Raw genomic sequence first — 19,121 nt, 5'->3', positions numbered from 1 at the left:
GTTTACTATTGTAGTTGGCCAATGTTGAGTTAATTATTCATCTTTAATAATGAACTCATTTGTATATGCTTATCATATGTATGTGTAGCTATGGCACAAGTTTATAAGGATCCATATAATTAAGCAAATAAACTGTTTTTCAATGTAAAGATTTAATTTTTAAAGTTATTCATCTCTGTAGCTCCCACCAATTATCTTTGTGTAAAAAAAAACACACTTATTTGTGTGAAAAAATGCAGTATTTTTCTTCAAATAGTAGGAAAGTGCAAGCATAAATTATATACAGCATGTGCCACTAGTAATTACTTCAACTTTGCTCACAGTTACGTTTCACGACTAAAGGTCAGTCGTAACGTACCTGATTTCATTGACTGTATATAAGCTTATCTCATACTAATGATTGGCTAAATATTACCAGTTTTACATTAATGATGGCCGAATTTAAGAGAACCTTCTACAGTATGAACTTTTTCTGAACTATTTGCTATCCAGCTACTGCATCTTTGCTGTGCCAAAAAAAAAAACTGAAAAATTAATGAAATGCTTCAAGGATTCTGGAAGGTTTTGCTTTTACTTTCATGTCATCCATATCTTTCATTGAACTCGCTTCTTCCCTCCTTCTGATCTATTTCATCTTTGTCATTCGTCTATGCAGTGGTCCTGAGTCCATACGGACTGAGCGGCACACTAACAGGTCAGGCCTACAAGATGAGCGACCCAGCAGTACGGAAGCTGATGGAGGAGTGGAGCTACTTTTACCCGATGGTACTTCAGCAGAAAGAGGGAAGTGGAGAGAAGGAAAATGAAGAAGCAAGCCAAGCCTATGATCGCAACTGTCACGTGGCGGTGGAGGTCATCGTAGGTATGGAAAAAGGAATAAAAAAAAAAAAAAGAGTGAAAAACACATTTGCTGGCTTTAAAGTGGCATACAAGGTTAATAAAAGGCACCCTCGGTTGCAGAATTTACTGCTTTACGCTGTGGACTCATCCTTTCAGCCCGAGAACAGCAGTGACTAAACACATTAAACCGCAGCTATGTTGCTCTACTAAAGCAAACAGTGAGGGATCAACATCGCATTGATTACCTCTGGTCTCCGTGTAGACTCCCAGGCAGTCTGAGCTGAGGTATTAGTAGATGGGGTGCTTTGACTGCAATGATCCTCGCAGTCTGTCAGCACATCTGAAAGTGGAAAAGGGGGAAACGACTGGAAGGCAGGAAAGGAGAGAGTAGGACAGGCAGAAAGGAACGATGGGGAAGTTGAGGTAAAAACCCCAGGGAGTTACTCTTAACAGCTTCGTCTAATCAGTCTGATCCCACAGCGTTGGGTTGACCTGATTACAATTAAAACTCCTTTGGATACCAGTGGCTTTTACATCTTAAGAGGAAAGCCTGAAATAATATTGAAGGAGCGAGCGTAAAGGGAGTTCTGATTTGATTATGCTTTATATGAACAGTGAGTGAGAAAGTGTGTGATTACATTAATGGATCAAGTGCATCACATATAATTTATCGCTACGATATTTGTGGCGAATTATCAGAAATGTTTGGGACATTTGTCACTTTCTTTAGCAAACTAGTTATGCAGAGAAAGCCTGGATAAGACATTTACTAGTTCTTTTAACCGATTCTTCCAAACGTTAGCAATTTTTGACACTTGTAATAAATACTGCAGCAAGATGTAAGCAGCAGCCATCCTGTTGTTTCGTAACACTGAATTCTCTTTTTGTTGTATTCTTAGGTGGAGTAAGGATGACCTACCCAGCTGCTTTCGTGCTGATCGCCCAAGGGGACCTACCAGTGGAGCAGCCTCCACCTGTTCCTGCAGCTCAGGGCCTCAACAAAGAGCCGAACCACTGCAGTGTGCCGCTGACACCGCCGACGTCACCGGAGCAGCCCTGCTCTGGTAACAGATGCACATATAGGCACCTGCCTGCAGGACATAAAACTAACGTGTTAAAACGTGTAGCGCTTATACTAAACACCCATTTAAACCACACAAAACAACTCTGTTTCACTCTCCAAACATACGACCAATCTAATGAAATCTGATACATAACATTATATATTCATATATATTATAATATATATAAATTTCAGTCTTTTTCTTTTGCTAAAAATTTCTCATATTAACTTTTAATAGAAATAAAGATGGTGCTTGTAGGATATGGAAGAAGTAAAAAGTCAAGACTGATCTCCTGCATATCTGAATTCTCTTAAAAAAAAACCTGTACTCAGTCCTGTATTATGACATTTATTCCACTCTTCTTCTTTTCAGCTGACAGTGGCTTTGTCACCTCGGTCTCCAGTGTACCCACACCGGACAGCAGCATGGGGATCGCCAGCATCAGCCCAAAGCATTCTGGGAAGAAGTTGACTTGCCAGGTGGTCCATCAAGCCTGGAGGGAGTGCTATCTGAACCAGCCTCAGCATTTGTAAGTTAAACCGGAGTTTGCTTCCTCTGTTTGCTGTGATTATTATTGAAGTGCAGTGATGCAGCTGAGCTGGTGCCCTCACCGATCTGTTTGTTCCCTGCAGACCGAATCAGCAAACTGATGTGACGCCCAGGAAGGAAGTGCCAAATGTAGTCACCACGTGGGACTTTAACGACCTGGGAGCGAGAGCGCCCTGCAGCTGCTCCAGGTACTACAGAGCCGCGCCCAAGCTGTTCAGTTTAAGAGTTATGTTTATCTGTACAGTACCTGAGCTTTGTTTTCATGTTGATGGATCTCTGACAAAGACTTTGCTTAGGGATCTTTAAAAAACGTTTTCAAATTAAATCAACACTCTATACATCCATTCATTTTCTCCTACTTGTCCAAAGTTCAGCCAGATTAGCACTTGGCTACGCAGGTCAGTACAGACATCCTTCTCCTCAGCAATGCTTTTCAGCTCCTCCTGGAAGACCTGAAGGTGTTTCCAGGCCAGATGAGATGTGTAATTCCTTCAGCGAGTTCTTGGTCTCCTCACATTTGGACGTACCCAGAAAACCTACAACCGAAGACGCCCAGGATGTATTCTTTTTAGATATCCGAGCCACCTCAGCTGGTTTATTTTGCAGTGAAGGAGCAGTGATTCTACTCCAAGTTCAGTCCAGATGTTGGAGCTCCTCACCCTATCTCTGAGCCAAAGCCCAGCCATCCTATGGAAGAAACCTATTTCGACCACTTGTATCTGCAACCTCATTCTTTCAGTCACTACCTGGAGCTTGTGACTGTAGCTGTGGCCTGAAATGTAGACTGTTGTGGATACAAGTGGCCGAAATGAGTTTCCACAAGGTGGCCGGGCCCAGCCCTAGAGATAGGTTGAGGAATTCCGACATCCCGAGGGAGCTCAAGGCAGACTTGCTAAAAGGAGCCAGCTCAGATGGTCCGGGCATCTGATCAGGATGCCTCCCAGGCACGTTCTTTTGGGGGTTTTCAAGGGTTGTTCACGTGGGAGGAAACCCCAGGGTATACCCAGAACTTGCTGGAGGGATTACATCCATCATCTGGACTGGGAACGCCTTGGGGTCCCCCACGAGGGACTGGAAAGCATTGCTGAGGAGAGGAACTTCTGGAATGACCTGTTCAGCCTGTTGCTACTGCGACCAGGGGGCACAGGAATACTATAAGGGCTTTAAAAAATCTGAATGTTGAGTCTCTTTATGTGTGAGACTGTAACATAATTATTGCTATCATAATATCCTCCATATGTACGTTCTAACAACATGTTTGAATATCCTATTTAATGGCACTGCAGACAACATGCTGCCCTACAACAGGTTCTTCAGAGGGTTTTAAACAGATTGTTATTAATTCTTTGTTGCAGGTTAAAGCAGCAGAAGCTGAATCTGACCAACACATCAGCTGTCAACCCCCAGACTAGTGCCAACCCCACTCAGTCTTCTGGCCCGTCATTATATCCTGCCCCCCTTCCCAAACATAAAACCAGCGAGAAGACAGAAAAGGCTGACAAGCAATCCAAGAGGCCAGCTGTGATTCCCTTCCACCATCGTCTGTCGGTCACACAGGAGACCCCTCTGGAACAGGACTCGCCAGGAGGGCCCCAGCTCGGCGGCCTTGTGGCGCTGGAGCCGCCCATGGAGCCTCTGGCCGCTCTGCCGCCCTGCAAGTATTCCAAGCCCCTCTCCAACGGCAGAAAAGCCCCTGAGTCCCTTCTCCATTCACCCATGTCTCCGCTTCCACCCACTCTCAGCCCACATCCTCGGGTACAGGACCCAGAGGTTCTGGATGGACCAGTGGACATGACTGTGTGTCCAGATGGAGCCTCGGGGTTGGGGATGATTACCAGTGAGACGGCTGTGTATACAGCTCTGCTAAGGCAGAGAGAAAATGGGGCTGGCTGGTGGAGAGGCTTCAGGACTCCCAGGACTGATAAGACTGACTTCAGACCTCCTGACCTCCCGGCTGATAAACTAGAGGAAGTAAAGACAGAGACAACCACCGAGGGAGCTCCTCTTAAGAGGTAGGAGAGATGCACAAAAACAGGGTTTTGCAAAGTGTTAGATACATTTACGAAGGGAAGGGCAAAGGGCAGAGTACAGATAAAGAGATTTTTTTTTATATTGGACAAGGGTGCCTGAGCCAGACTAGATATAAAACATAAACAATAAAAACTAGGGATTTATTTTCAGGTAGTTCTTTAGTTGCAATGTGTGACACATCCAATAAAAGCACCTGACTTATGATGAAAATAGGATGTATGAGGACACAGAAGACGCCAAGCGAGACAACGAGAATAAACTACTGTTGCATTTGTGTCTTTGCCTCCTCCAGACTCTACACACAGACTCACAAGAGATTTAAGATCTCAGAAGAGAGGATGAGAGACCACATCCACACTTTAGGTCTGTTCCAGCAGCCGGGTGTGGAGGCACTGCGGGAAAGTGGGGATGATCCCTACGACTTTAAGGAAGGAGACATTGAGTACACTTTCTCCACTTCCAAGAGATTAAAGGGTCAAGGGCGAGAACCCAGTAAGAAGGCCAAGGTAGGACAACACGCAATCTGGAAACACACAGCAGTAAGGAGTTAACGTTCAGGAAAAATGCTATGACAAATATTTTTCTATTAACTAAGAATCATATGTTGTTCATCTTACTTCTACCTCCTGTCTTTTAGCCCAGTGTTATTGTTTTCAGCCTGCAGCCTTGCTGTTTGATTTATTCTCAAAGCTGTCATCAGCGTTGTAGCAGCAGGCAGCTGTTTTCAAGTTAAAAAAAAAAACCTCTGATAAAGCCTTTGTACCCAACCTGTCCTGCGCCAAATAGCAGATAGACAAAGTCAGTGAAGAGCTGGTAAACACATTGGAGGAATTATCAGCTAAACAGGCAGATATTTCCCTCAGGAGGTTGCGGAGAACCAAATGGAGAGTAAATACTGTACTTTAATTAGCCGTGAGACCACCAAATAAATAATTAGGATGCTGTGACTCTGCAGGATATGTAAATCAGCATGTTTTTACAAATTTAAATTTCAAATTCAAGGTAACGTATCAGCAAGTCACATTCATGTTTTCATATTCATAGTTGTGTCTGCTTCCCCCTAGTGGCCCAAAAATTTGATGTTGTGAGTTTAAATACAAATTAATAGACACACGTGCACAAAAGTGCCAAAATAACACAATGGTTTTTCACACCTTAGTGACAGTGACATATGTTTGTATGGGACAAATCCAATATGTGACACAAGATAATCATAAAAACAATGCTCTTGTCTTTTCATTTTGTTGATATTGAACTGAACTTGATCTGATAATTTTCTCTTTTTTTAATAATTAATCCACCAGGGAGAAGAAATCACCAGTAACGGTGCACTGCCCGATGGAAAAGACGCTATGTCCATTTTTAACTCGGCTCCAAAATCAGGTGAGGACATAACCACCATCATCAGTTACACATACAGTAGACTGTGTGCATACTCACGAGTAACGTTATGGTTTGTTGTTCATAGATGAATCAGGTCAAGATGATGGAGCTGCAAAAGCCAACCCCTCTCTGACCAGAGAAAAAGATCTGGTGGTCAACATCTCTGATCTCGACAACATATTTGATGAAGATGAAGAAGAGTTGGGGGTAAGACATCATTATTTAAACGATATATTATTGCATATTTTCTTTGCTGAGCCTTCTAGTTGTATTTCTAGCAGACATACTTCAATTAGCACATTGAAAAAGTCACCATATTTGAGTTAACCCTCTGAACCCTCAGCAGTTTGGGGCGACTTTTGCCTGTGGAAACAGAAAAAAACATGGTTACACGTAGACTCAATGTGTTCTGTGTTAAAATGTAATGAATCACAGAATATAAAAAAATGCAAATTAAATTTCTTAGGTTGTTGTTTTATACATTTTTAAAAACTGAATCAATATGTACAACATTTTTCAAGTGCCCACAGCTGTTACCCATTCTGTTAAAAAAAATAATGACTGTGTATATATTATAGATATTTTACTGCTTCCGTTCATAATTTGTTTCCGTACTTGCCTCTCGTCTGCTTCATGTGAACACGACTTGAAGTTCAGCCAAAAAGTCGCAGAGTGTTTGTCATATGACTGAGTCACTAATGGCCTCTCGAGTGCAGAGGTTTTTATTTTCAAAGAATCTAGTTCGACAAAACACTTTACTTAAAATGAGACATGTTGAATGAAATGATTTTGATGCAATATCACAATTTTTAGCTTGGATTTAGATTATTTTCCTGACAGAATGGCACACAGTTATTTCAGTCGGAAAGTTGAAAATCCAATGATTCTTTCTCCTTTTACAGTTTGTGGTTCTCATAAGTGGTGTAATTTTGGTTGCTTATTAAAGGGATAATATGCCTGTCAAATCTGCCAGCGGGGTTTAGAGGGTTAAAAATTTAAACGCACCAGTTTAGTGACACCAATATTAGGTATTAGTATAATTCTCTCATTATGCATAATGCGTTATACTCCGCTGCTCCGGAGCACAAAATGTTGTGTAATGAATAAATAAAACTAACCCTCTGATCTTTTGTGGAATAATTTGTAGACTGTTTATCCAAACCAGCACTCAACCAAGCTCCCAGTGTCAACAGAAGATCGCCCTCTTGGGAAAGAAGGGAGAGTTGCAGTGCCGTACCCATCGAGTGAGTGATGAGTATTTAGTCCTAAGATTTCACTGAAATAACCCTAAGTGGTATCTAAATGCAGGTTTATATATAGTTGCTTGTTTAGTGTGTGCGCGCCGTTATAATTGAATTCCATTAAACATCTGTAAACTACTCTCCTCCTCCTCTTTTTTTGTCTCTCTCTACGTTCCTGTCTCCTTTCAGCAGTAGCAGATCTCCAGCGGATGTTTCCCACCCCGCCTTCTCTCGAGCAGCACCCGGCCTTCTCTCCCATCATGACGTACCGTGACACCCCGAGTCAAGAGCCCCCCGCGCCCAGCGGGACAGCCGACCACCTGCCGTCACTCGCCTCCAGCCAGCTCACTGAATACAGGATGGAGATGGACGAGGGTATGGTCAGTCCCAGGCAGGATGACATCAAGGTGAGGATATATATATTAATATAACATATATCAGTGTGAAATTTTATATTCATGGCTGTAAATATTTAAACCAAAGGCCCAAACTTGTTGTATTTAAGTCATTGCTGTCCTCTTATTTGACCTCCTTAAATTGCTGCATTGGTGGTAAAGCCCAGAAGACCAAAACTGTACAGAATTTGAATTGTAAAAGTAATTTTCTTTTTCTTTTTTTCTTTTTATGACTGAAACCGAAGCCTTGTACACTTGAGCCTTGTTCTCGTGAATATATCGGATATCTTTCATTTTTTTAAAAGGAAAAAAAGGTGGAAGTGGCAGGTGATGGCTGCTTCTCCTTGGTTTATAATAATACCAAAAAATAAATAAAATAAAAATATATCAGCGTGTTTAGCCTTGTGCAACATACAATCAAGGAGAAACTTGAGAAAATAGCACTAAAGAATGAGAATGAAATAGCTCGTGCTGATTAATTACTTTCATAAATTACTTGAATCCACTAAACATTTTGACATCAAAGGGAACGTGGATACACATGGACTTGTTAACCGACTGGCTGCTAGCTATCGAGCAGCTGGTCAGGCTCCCACATGTTGGAATTGTTTCACTAATACCTTTAGTTTGCTAATTAGCTCTCTGTGCCTCAGTCAAACATCTGCACTGACTACAGGCTCTGTGAGCTGGGACGTGATAATTATAGCAGAATGCACTCAGTCACTTTGAGGTGCGTCTGCTTGTTAATGCAAACAGGTCACTCCAAATATGTAAACACATGCAAACAGGACGGAAGTCTTTAGTTTGACATTAGATCTGACTGCTTCTAAGTAGCTTCGTGACAAATGAGTTGTCAGAACTGGACACTTGAAGAGTCTTTAAAGGTTGTTCCAGAGCTTGCTTTCTTTTGTGCCGCATTACTGGTAAGGTTAAAATGTGGCATAAAGGCTTAGATAATGTGTGTTGAATATCTCTTTGGAACAGCTCCTTAATAAATGGTCATTTCAGTAGTGCCTAATACAGAAAACCTCAGATTAGAAAAATACAACCAACAAGGTCTTTATAATACTAGAAAGTGTTGTCTGTGGCGCCTGATACAGCATTTTTCTACTGTGCGGTGGAGCTCCTTTGTTGTCTAGAAACTGTTAAAAACACTTCAGTGAGCCACAGGGACCGCCTTGTGATTGCATTATAATGTACTTGGACACCACAGTTTATTTTGAGTTGATCTCACTGAAACTATCCTCCTGCTGGAAATACTCACAGCAGCACTAAATGTGAAAGATGTTTACTAAACACTACAGTGCCTTTTAGGAAATTAGTTATCCTTGTCACAAAAACTGAAATACACACAGATGACTGGTTTTGTTCCCACGTGAAGTGAGAAAATACTGAGAGGACTAATATACACTAAGAGGACTAATACACTGGGAGCCTGTAAACACCACAAAAATACTAAAATTTCACCATTACCAGAACCAGATACTGTAAAACCAGAGAGAACGGTCAGATGTTCAACTGTCTGACAGCCCTTGATTTACCACATCGAAGGTTAAAATTGTGCTATTCCATCAAAATCACTTCATTCTACATGTGTCATTTAGAAATCTGCTAAAAAAAAACAAAACTGCACGAACCAAAAACAAAAAATTCTCAGCACAACTGAGAAGCCATTTGCAACCAGCACTCACTGACAGGAGCAAAAAAACACCCAGAACCTGCTCAAGTTTCAGAGAGTTAATGGGATCAGCAACATTATCCTTTAAGAACATGTTACTGACTTTAGTTTGCCTTTTATTCAGATGGTCTGTACAGTCTGAGGATGTGCACTCAGCAGATTAGTTAAACTTTTAAAAGCAGATGGGATTCTTCTAATATGTTCACTGTGTGTTGGTCAAAAACCAAAACAGTTCCTCTCCCTTGGTTGACCTCCTTGTAAAACTGCTTTCTAATTTTCTTTTCCTATTTACCACCTTCATGTTTATTAGAAAGATGTTTTGTGGTGTTATAAATAAATGTGATCCAATACCTCCTGATAATCTATAACTATTTCCTCTCTGTCCAGCCACAGATAGGCTCCTCCATGTTTGCTCCACTCTCCTGCCTACCCAGCCAGACTCTACCACCGCTCAAGATTCCCGAACAGTGTTACTACCGCCCTTCCTGGGCCCTCATGCCCAAAATGGAGCATTTCCCTGCGGTCATGCATCCCCAGAATGCCGCCTTCACAAAGGATGGATACACGTGAGTAGTCAGCTGACATATGCTTTTGCGACCAAAGGGACATAAAACTTTATCACGCAGCTACTTAAAGGTTTTATTAAGGTTTTTTGGATGGCTTGTTGGAGCATGCGATTTCTTAAAGGTTAATGAACTTTTAGAGTCTCTAGAAGAAGTGCAGTGTTTTAAGGATGGAGCTGTCAGTTGGTCAAAGGACTTTCCTCTGTTTGGGTGTGAGAAGCTGCATGACCTTTAAGAGCTGCTCCCTAAGGCTAATCTCGTTTGTCCGTCTGACTGTGTTTTTTCTTTCTTTACTGTGTGTGTTCTCCAGAAACGTTCCCAGTGTCAACACCCTCACAGACCAGGAGTATGGCCAGATGAGCGCCACCACTGCCTCTGTGAGCACCACTATTGGCATCCTCCCATCTCCTGCCACCCCACGCTTCTCTGTGCCCACCCCAAGGACCCCACGTACGCCACGGGGCATTAACGCCGCAAGCTCTGGGCAAGGTTCAGTGAAGCAGGATGGTACTGAGCTTAGCTCACCTGTCTCCACGCCCTCCACCAGCTTGCCTCTTAGCTCTGTAGAGCCCCTGGCTCGGCCAGGACCCTCCCTGCCTGAGGCCCACAGCCTGTACGCTATCCTTCTGCTCTCAGACTCCGTCCTTAGTGTCTTCAAGGATCGCAACTTTGACAGCTGCTGCATCTGTGCCTGCAATATGAATGTCAAAGGAGCAGATGTGGGGGTGTACATCCCAGACTCCACTTGTGAAGATCAGTACCGCTGTATGTGTGGCTTCAGCGCCATTGTGAACAGGCGGCTGGCCCACGGCACAGGCCTCTTCGTGGAGGACGAGCTGGATATATACGGTCGGACTTCTGAAGTTGGTCGAGCGGCTGAGAGGAGGTTGGCCCTTTGCCGACGAGACCCAACTATGGGGGATTCCAGGGCCAAGCGTCCGCAGGATGCTGCCCCTGCCTCTCCGCCAGTCATGGTCGTCCTGCAGGAGCAGTGCTCGCAGCCCATTTCGTCCCTGGCATCACTTCATGTCCCCCTCAGCTGTTCCTGTCATGGCCGCAAGGGGGCACTCCTCCAAAGCTGGATGTCAGAAAAGCAGTGGGCAGACGGGAGTGATGCCTGTGTGGAGTGTTACAACGCTTTGGAGCAGGGGCTGCAGTATGTGGACAACCCCACAGGAGGGAAAGTAGATCTAGCAGTTGTCAGAAGTACTGCTCTTCATTCCTGGCCTCACACTAATGGTAAGAAGCATATTTTAGCTGCTAAAGAGGGGATTTAAACAAGTTACAGCTACACACATTCTAGCACGAAAATATGATTTGATTTTTGGTTTAAAAAAAATAAAAAATCCTTATGCCTAGCTGCTGTTGTTACCTAAACTTTGATGTGTTTTATGTGTTTATTTGTGTCTATTATGGTGTATAGAATCTTGCTAACATCTGTTTCTTCTTTTTTTTGTGTGTGTGTGTCTCCAAAGTGGTGGACATGAGCATGTTGTCGTCACAGGATATGGTTCGTATGCTGCTGTCTTTGCAGCCTTTCCTGCAGGATGCCATCCAGAAGAAGAGAACAGGACGGACCTGGGAGAACATACAGCATGTTCAGGGTCCTCTCACCTGGCAGCAGTTTCACAAGATGGCTGGAAGAGGCTCCTACGGTGAGTCAACACGCTCTTTGTAAACAGACAAATAAGCCTGTCTTAGAATGTACTTGTAACACTGTGAATGTCTTTCAAATGATGCCAAGACTAAATATGTCTTAATCTACGTTTGTCTCAGGTTCGGAGGAGTCACCAGAACCCCTGCCCATTCCTACAGTACTGCTTGGTTATGACCGGGAGCGGGACTTCTTGGCACTGTCCCCCTTGGCGTTGCCTTTCTGGGAAAAGTTGCTGCTGGAACCTTACGGGGGGCAGCGGGACGTCGCCTACGTGGTGGTGTGCCCTAATAGCCCCTCTCTGCTGGCTGCGGCTCGGGCCTTCTTCCAGGAGCTCAGCGCTGTTTACGAGGTAGGAGGCATGGTCGGATTCCAACTCGTGTTTGGATGAAGCGATGCTAAAACTCTGCACAGATTCTGAATTTCAATGTAATTTTTGTTCTAATTTCCAGACGTGCCGCCTCGGGAAGCATCGCCCTCTGGCCAAGGTGTCCAGGGATGGCCTTGTGCGCGTGGGGGAAGAAGTGGAGCCAGAAAAGCTGGAGGAGCTGGATGTTGATCAGTGGTTGACTGGACCCTGGGCTGGACAGCAGCACACTGATAATCTCAGCAAACTTAAACTTTATGCTTACTCCTGCAAGCAGCAGCTAGGTGAGAATAAATGAATTGACTAATCTTTAATTATCCGTGTGAATATTAATAAAAGATTAACAACAAATGCTATAAACTTTTCCTTCTTTCAGGCCCCCAGCTCTCAGCTCTGCCTTTGGACAGCAGCCTCCTGTTGCCTCCCAAAGTCCAGCCTCCTGCAAACAACACGTCCTCAGCTCAGACTGCCTCCTCTGGGCAGCCTCAAACTTGGGGCCCTGATGGAGAACAACCTTCAGGTGCTGTCAGTGCAGCTAACGCTTCAACTCCGACCGGTGCATCGTCGGGCCAGGCAGGGGAGGCAACCCAGGGAGGAAGCAGCGATTCTAAAGGGCCTCCTAGTTCCACACCACCAGCCAACACACCAGCAGAAAACCCAGAACTGTAAGACCAAGACCGACTGGGGAAATTACCTCGTTACAAATTGCTCCTCACATCTGAACCGGTACAATTTCTTTCCTCTTTCTGCTCTTTTTCAGCCTGTCTGAGCAGTCCAGAATCGGCATCCCCACTGTGGCCGACTCCATGGACAGCCACGCCAACCCACCAGCTATCGTTATTTACATTGTGGATGCTTTTCTGAGCTCGAGTGGAGCGAGAAATGACGGGGGAGAGGAGGAGGAGGGTGACGAGGTAGAGTCAGGTAGCATTTGGCTACTGGGACTTCTTCGCTGCTACACGGAGATGCTACAGACTTTGCCTGAGACGATGAGGCCTGCACTGGTGCTACAGGTAGGAAAATAACTTTGATTCCCACTGGGCGCCATCAAACAGAATTTACTTGGGATCATCATTGCTTTCTGCCCTTTTGTTTGTATTTTAGGTGGTACCGTGCCAATATCTTCTCCAGCCAGCTAGTGGAGAGAGCCATTTATACCTGCAACACCTACGCTCCCTGGCTTTCTCTTGTTACTCCCAGTGCAGACGTCTGCTGCCCCAGCAAACACATATCAAATCACTGACTGGCTTCGGCCCAGTCTCCACTGTCAACTCGGTACTTAAGAGTCCAGAGGTAAGCAGGGAAATTCATTGATTTGTTAGATTATTTGCAGCTTTTCACATTAAATAAATGCAATATACTCACTCAATACTATATATTTCATCTTTTGTCTTGTTGTTTTTGTCTGGATTTACTCATCCAGCATCCCAGCCCACTGCAGCTGTACTCCCCGCCATTTATCCTCGGTCCAACTCGGCCCAAGCAGCCAGAACCAGGAGAGATATGGGCCGAGCTCCCTCCCAAATACAATGTTCTCTTTGTGGGATACTGCCTGTCACATGACCAGCGCTGGATCCTGGTGTCCTGCACCGACCAGCAGGGAGAGCTCCTGGAGACCTGCATCATCAACATTGATGTGCCCAACAGGTGAGAAATAGTTGTTTGTGTGCACAGCTGTCTATTTAATGTCTGAGATAATGTTCTGATCGCTTCAATTTTCTTATTGTTTTATGTCACTTCAGAGCACGGCGTCCCAAGGTGTCAGCCAGGAAGATGGGACTACAGAAGCTGTGGGAGTGGTGTATTGGCATCATTCAGATGACCTCACTGCCTTGGAGGATTGTTATTGGTCGATTAGGCAGACTGGGCCATGGGGAGCTAAAAGGTAAGTGAGAGAAATACTCAAGAAACTTGTTTTGTCGAAAATATACTTTCTAATGTATTGTACCAGTGGACATGTACTGTGCCAGTTCTTTTTGCTTTCAATGTGGATCTTTGTAATCTCTTTGTTTTCCCAAGTGCATTTGCAGGAAAGAATATAAAATACTAAGCATGCATTGAGTACACAGCACAGTGTTGGCTTCCTGTCCTTTAGTCCTCATACATCTGTCCATGTAATCATCTACTTAAAGGATGCTGTGTTCCTGTAATTCAGTAAAAAAGTGGCAGCACACTTTCTTATTCACAGTCTCTTGCTTTAAGAAATGACAGATTAGTAAGTAGGGCCATTTGTTCAGCACAGACTTAATTAACTCTTCTTTGCACTCATCATATTTTATTTCTAGTTCCCTAATATCCACTTGTATTACTTACAATTCTGGGGACAGACAGGTGCGCAGAGATACTCAATTTGTTTTAAGAGATAAAATGAACTGTGAAGTAATTCACTAGAAAACTCTCCGTCTAAATATTGCTGCTGTTATTTTATTCCTGCTCTTCTCACACCATCTCTCTCCCTCTCATCTAGACTGGAGCTCACTCCTCGGGGAACACTCCCTCCATTCAATAGGGCGCCAGCTGAGGGAGGCTTGCCGTATGTGTGGGATCTCAGCTGCTGACTCTCCCACCATCCTCAGTGCCTGCCTGGTAGCCATGGAGCCGCAGGGCTCCTTCGTGATCATGCCTGGTAAGCTGCACGTCCAACCTCCCTGTTAGAGGATCGCACTAACAAAATGGTTCTGACAGTGGTTGTGTTTATAGCATAAGTAATACCGGATACTGAAGTGCAAAGGCGTCACATTGTTTAGTTTCAGAATGACACAACAGTGACAGATAGAAAAAACAGATTAACCGTCTGAACCTCAAGCGGCTTCTGGGTGTTTTTTCTTCTGCCACATTTTTTTAAAATTGTGGGCAAATTTTTCTCTACCATATAAGGTCCTGCACTTCTATGAAAAGAGCACAACCATTGCTAGAAGCAAAGAGAGCTCAAAAATGTTGTCTGTGTTGTATGACAAAATTCTAATGCTGTAAATCATACCGAAAAACAACAGAATTGGTTTTTTACACGTACAGCATGTCCCAAGTGCCCACAGGTGTTACCAGTACTATACTAGTCTCAGATCAGTTCTGCATAAGCACAGCTGCAGTTCAGCCCAGTTCAGCCAAAAAGTCCCTGATTTTCCAACATGTGACTGTTGGTCACAGATGAGTCAGACGTTATCGTTTGTGCTGAAGAGCAACGTTTTTTTTTTTTTTTCTTTAACAGAATCTGATGAATGCAATTGCCTTTTTAAATGAGATTTGTATTATAATGATTTTAAGCTTAGTTTTGGGTAGTTTTCAAGGCAAAACCTGAAGTCAAACACACATGCAAAATGTGATGGTTCTTCCTGTTTTTGCAGTTTCTTGCTCTGATCAATGGTGTTATATGTGTTATACCACAGGATAAAGTTCTCTGACATTGTATAATTCCACATGTGCTCACCACTTTTTATCTACTTACATTTTCTTGCCTGTTTAAACTAACATTAATGCAAGACATGTATAAATGCACACTAACCTTTCTGTTTCTGCTTCTGCACAGATGCAGTGACGATGGGCTCGGTGTTTGGCCGCAGCACTGCTTTGAACCTGCAGACTTCACAGCTCAACACACCTCAGGATGCTTCCTGTACACACATTCTAGTCTTCCCAACGTCTGCCACTACCCAGCTGGCACCCAGCTCCTACCCTACGGAGGACAATAACGGTACCACTATAAGAGTAGTCTAGAGATTTAACATGCCTTAAGATGTAGATACATTTACTGCAGTGCAATTTTGTACCAACAGGTGGCATCTTTGCGCTTTCAAAATCACATTAAATCGCATTTTCTTTGGTTACTTCCCTTAGATGACATGTTCGATCTTCCCTTTCCTGATGAACTGGAGAATGACATTGGCCATGACATGATGCTGATCACAGGGAACCTTCACCCCTCCCCCAACACCTCTCCTGTGCCCTCGCCCGGCTCTCCGTCCGGGATGGGAATGGGATCACATTTCCAACACAACAGGGTGAGTCAGGATTCAGCGGAAAGAAATAATCATACGGTGGCTCGAACTGAAAGACACTCTGCAACAACAGGGGGAACAATGACATGCCCTGGCACATTAAATGTAAAAAAATAAATAAAAAACATGCTCGTATTTGCTGCATTTCCACGTTACTGTTTAATCAAAAAATCTTGGTATCAGAACTGAGAACTCACCATCAGCTATGATATATTTCTTGCTCTAGACAGCTATTTATTACAGCGGTATCTTGATGGAATGAAAATGCATACCTGTTTAGATTCAGGTTTGATTCTGTACTTTGAAGCATGGGAACTCCTTTACCTACAGTATTATACTTTTGCCAAGTATAATGGATGTAAAGGAATTTGTCTCGAAGGCAAGAGAACAGACGTGTTGACAAGCAATGTTACGCCACATTTCAGACTGTACTGACAACTTACTGACAACCTACTGACAAACTATGGGAACAATCAAAGCAAAGTATACCTGTACGGCAGAACTCGTGTCAGCTCCTTGTACTGTACACACCACTGCCACATTGACCTGTATGAATACACACCATACACAGAGCTGCTGGAAACCTGGAATAACAAAGAATAGGTTGATCAGCTGTGGCAATTACTAACTACAGTAAATGTGCAAGAGATTTCCTTTGAGATATCAAGTTAATTCATTCATATAGCACATTTGAAGCAACAGCAAACGTGTTTCTAGGTAGAGAAAAAGGGTTGGCGTTACAAATTACAATTTAAATCTACATATCAAAGTTAAGACTTGATAGTGTTATTTAGGGTTTGAATTAACTCCAGGAGGTAATGATAAGAATCAAAACCCTACAAAAATTATGTAAAATACAACTTTACTTGATGATATTAAATATTAAGCCTAATATTAAGGAGCTATGACCCAACAAAAGTATGCATGAAAACCCATCAGATCTCAGGATTCCTGAGATTTCTTATAAGCAAGCTTTGTTTTTAGTTTTTTATTTTTATGTATGATATTTTCTTCGATATATTTTTTTAAAATGACTTTATGTAGTTTTATTTTTTTCCTTATTTATATTTGCAACAGTGGAGAGAAATGACTCCCTTAGATAACATAAGTATGCAATATTATTAACTTCCATAACTACCTTAATCTTTTTTGAGCTTTTCATGCATAAAAAGTTCACAGAATGTCGCTTATGGAAGACAGCCCATATTTGCCAGTGCAGATACTCAGGACCTAGATGGATGAATACATGACGCAGGCCGTGACCCAGTCTAACAATGAAGTGTGTAATCATTTGCTGGCCTTCTCCTGCGTCTGTAGAGCCAGGGAGAGCGTTTGCTGTCCAGGGACAATCCTCCAGAGGAGCTGAAGCAGCAGCCGCTGGCTCTGGGCTACTACGTCTCCACTGCGCAAGCAAACGGACTTCCTCACTGGTTCTGGGCCTCCTGCCCTCAGGCTGAGAGCCAGTGTCCACTCTTCCTCAAGGTACGCAAAACACCGCATGTGTGGCTTCAGAATGCCTGTCGAGCTTTTGTGATGGAAGGTGGAGTAAAAAACTTGAGAGATTTGGTTGAGCTTCAAAGAAGCGTATCAGCTTTTTCCGTGGCAGAGCTTCAATATTTTAAACTGTGCCTCGTGTTTCTTCTCTCCAGGCCTCTCTCCACCACCACATCTCCATAGCACAGTCAGATGAGATGGTGTCAGACAAGACTAAGAGGACCCCTCACCCCTTAGACTCAAAGACCACCTCTGATGTGCTCAGGTAAATCCTTGTGTTACTAAAATGAATAATGTTGCTAAATACATATTGAGTGAAGTTTAAAGGATAAACCACTGGGATTTAAAGCACGTCAGTATTTTTTTAAAATGTCAGAATTTCTTGATAAAATTGTGCTTTTTTTCCCCACACACAGGTTTGTATTGGAGCAGTACAATGCCCTCTCTTGGCTGACGTGCACCCCTGCCACCCAAGACCGCCAGTCCTGCCTGCCCGTCCACCTGGCTGTGCTGATCCAGATGTACAATGCCATCCTGAACATGCTTTAGCTGTGTGAGACTTCAAGGACAGCTCTAAGGGACCGATGGTTCCCTTCATTTCTTCTGTGCCTACGTCTCTTTCTGACCACCAGAGAGCACCAGAGCTCTTCTGTTGTTTCGGGTAGACATGGATTTAATGGCCAAATAAAGGACAGGGCAAGTCAGACTATCCCATGTCTGGAATGTAATGAATAAGAAGAGCCAAATGCTCTGAACAATAAAGTCGGTCAACCGTGAAAACCCAGCGCAGTATGACCCCTTCAGAACCGGTTCTGTGCCCGTTCTGGTGCTTCCGCGGAGGGAAACGGACGGATCTGTCCGACCACGCCCGTCAAAAGAGCATCACGGCCCACGTGGACAGCATCTCTCAGCGGCGTTCGAAGCGTCTGTGGATGGCATTTAAAGCTCTGTGTGATTCTTCTGACACTCTGAAAAGGGACATCTGTGCCGGGCCACATAACTCCATACTGTACAACCAGCAAAATGGCATGACACGGCTTTCGATGATGTTTTTACATTTTTGTATAGAACTGCACTGTTGAGCTTCTTGGGACTTTGCAGTCGGTTGCTGAAACTTGTACCTTTACTCCGAGAGGGGCAACCGTCCTCCCTGCCACTCCAGAAGGGGGGAGCGTTTGATAATGGCACTTTTTTTCCTCACCTTCCAAAGTGTTGTAGATAGGAACACGATGGAAAGCATTTTACCAGTTACGACAGAAGTGTTGTTTATAATGTAAGGCATACATTTACAAAGAATTGAGACTTATTTTTAATATTTAAAACGAGAAAAACGAGAAACTTAAACAAGGCCTTTTTTTTTTTTTTTCTTTCCCCCCAATTGACTATTAATTGTCTTGGGATCTGAAATAAAATTTGTCATTTTAATGCAATTGTAAAGATGCCATATTTATACAAATTATATCATGTCATAGAATTTGATATATAAATAAATATATATATGTATATACATAAATATATATTACCTCTTCCAAGCAGGCACTTAATGATTAAGGGGGATGGGCGCCGCCGTCTCTTCAGAAGTGGACACAGTATGAACATTTATCAAAGAAGATGCATTTTTAGCTCCTTTTTTTATTTTCTGAACATTTTACCTTTTTATTTAATGAGTTAAATTAAATTGATGCAGGAGATACAGTATACTGTATATTTATAAAGTGTTCCTATTCTCCTAAAAAAAAAAAAAAAAAAAACTTGAAATGGGCAATAAAAGACCGTGGTATTGCAAGGTTATTAAATATTTAAGAATGATGCTTTATTTCATTGGCTCTCCTAAATGATGTCAAGTAAACCATGAGAAAGGCCCGTC

The 19,121-nt window shown here is 43.2% G+C and overlaps 1 protein-coding gene across 1 annotated transcript; it reads left to right on the top strand.

The window, feature by feature from the left end:
* Positions 1-639: 639 nt before the first annotated feature.
* On the top strand, positions 640-18,953 carry LOC103367787 (mediator complex subunit 13L; the record flags this gene model as incomplete). Its single annotated transcript, XM_008295916.1, has 26 exons — positions 640-862; positions 1,740-1,904; positions 2,277-2,433; positions 2,537-2,641; positions 3,809-4,465; positions 4,777-4,990; positions 5,789-5,867; positions 5,953-6,074; positions 7,015-7,111; positions 7,298-7,515; positions 9,569-9,747; positions 10,055-10,983; positions 11,220-11,399; positions 11,521-11,750; positions 11,851-12,049; positions 12,142-12,430; positions 12,526-12,778; positions 12,870-13,058; positions 13,189-13,412; positions 13,508-13,650; positions 14,233-14,391; positions 15,292-15,456; positions 15,600-15,763; positions 17,078-17,242; positions 17,410-17,519; positions 17,671-18,953. Coding segments are annotated over 26 exons (5,748 nt in total), but the record flags the coding sequence as incomplete, so codon positions are not given.
* Positions 18,954-19,121: the final 168 nt, after the last annotated feature.

The sequence above is a fragment of the Stegastes partitus genome, unplaced genomic scaffold (genome assembly GCF_000690725.1).
Source record: "Stegastes partitus isolate 25-593 unplaced genomic scaffold, Stegastes_partitus-1.0.2 Scaffold1085, whole genome shotgun sequence".
NCBI classification, from domain to species: Eukaryota; Metazoa; Chordata; class Actinopteri; family Pomacentridae; genus Stegastes; species Stegastes partitus.
This window is presented reverse-complemented; position numbering and strand designations above follow the sequence as displayed.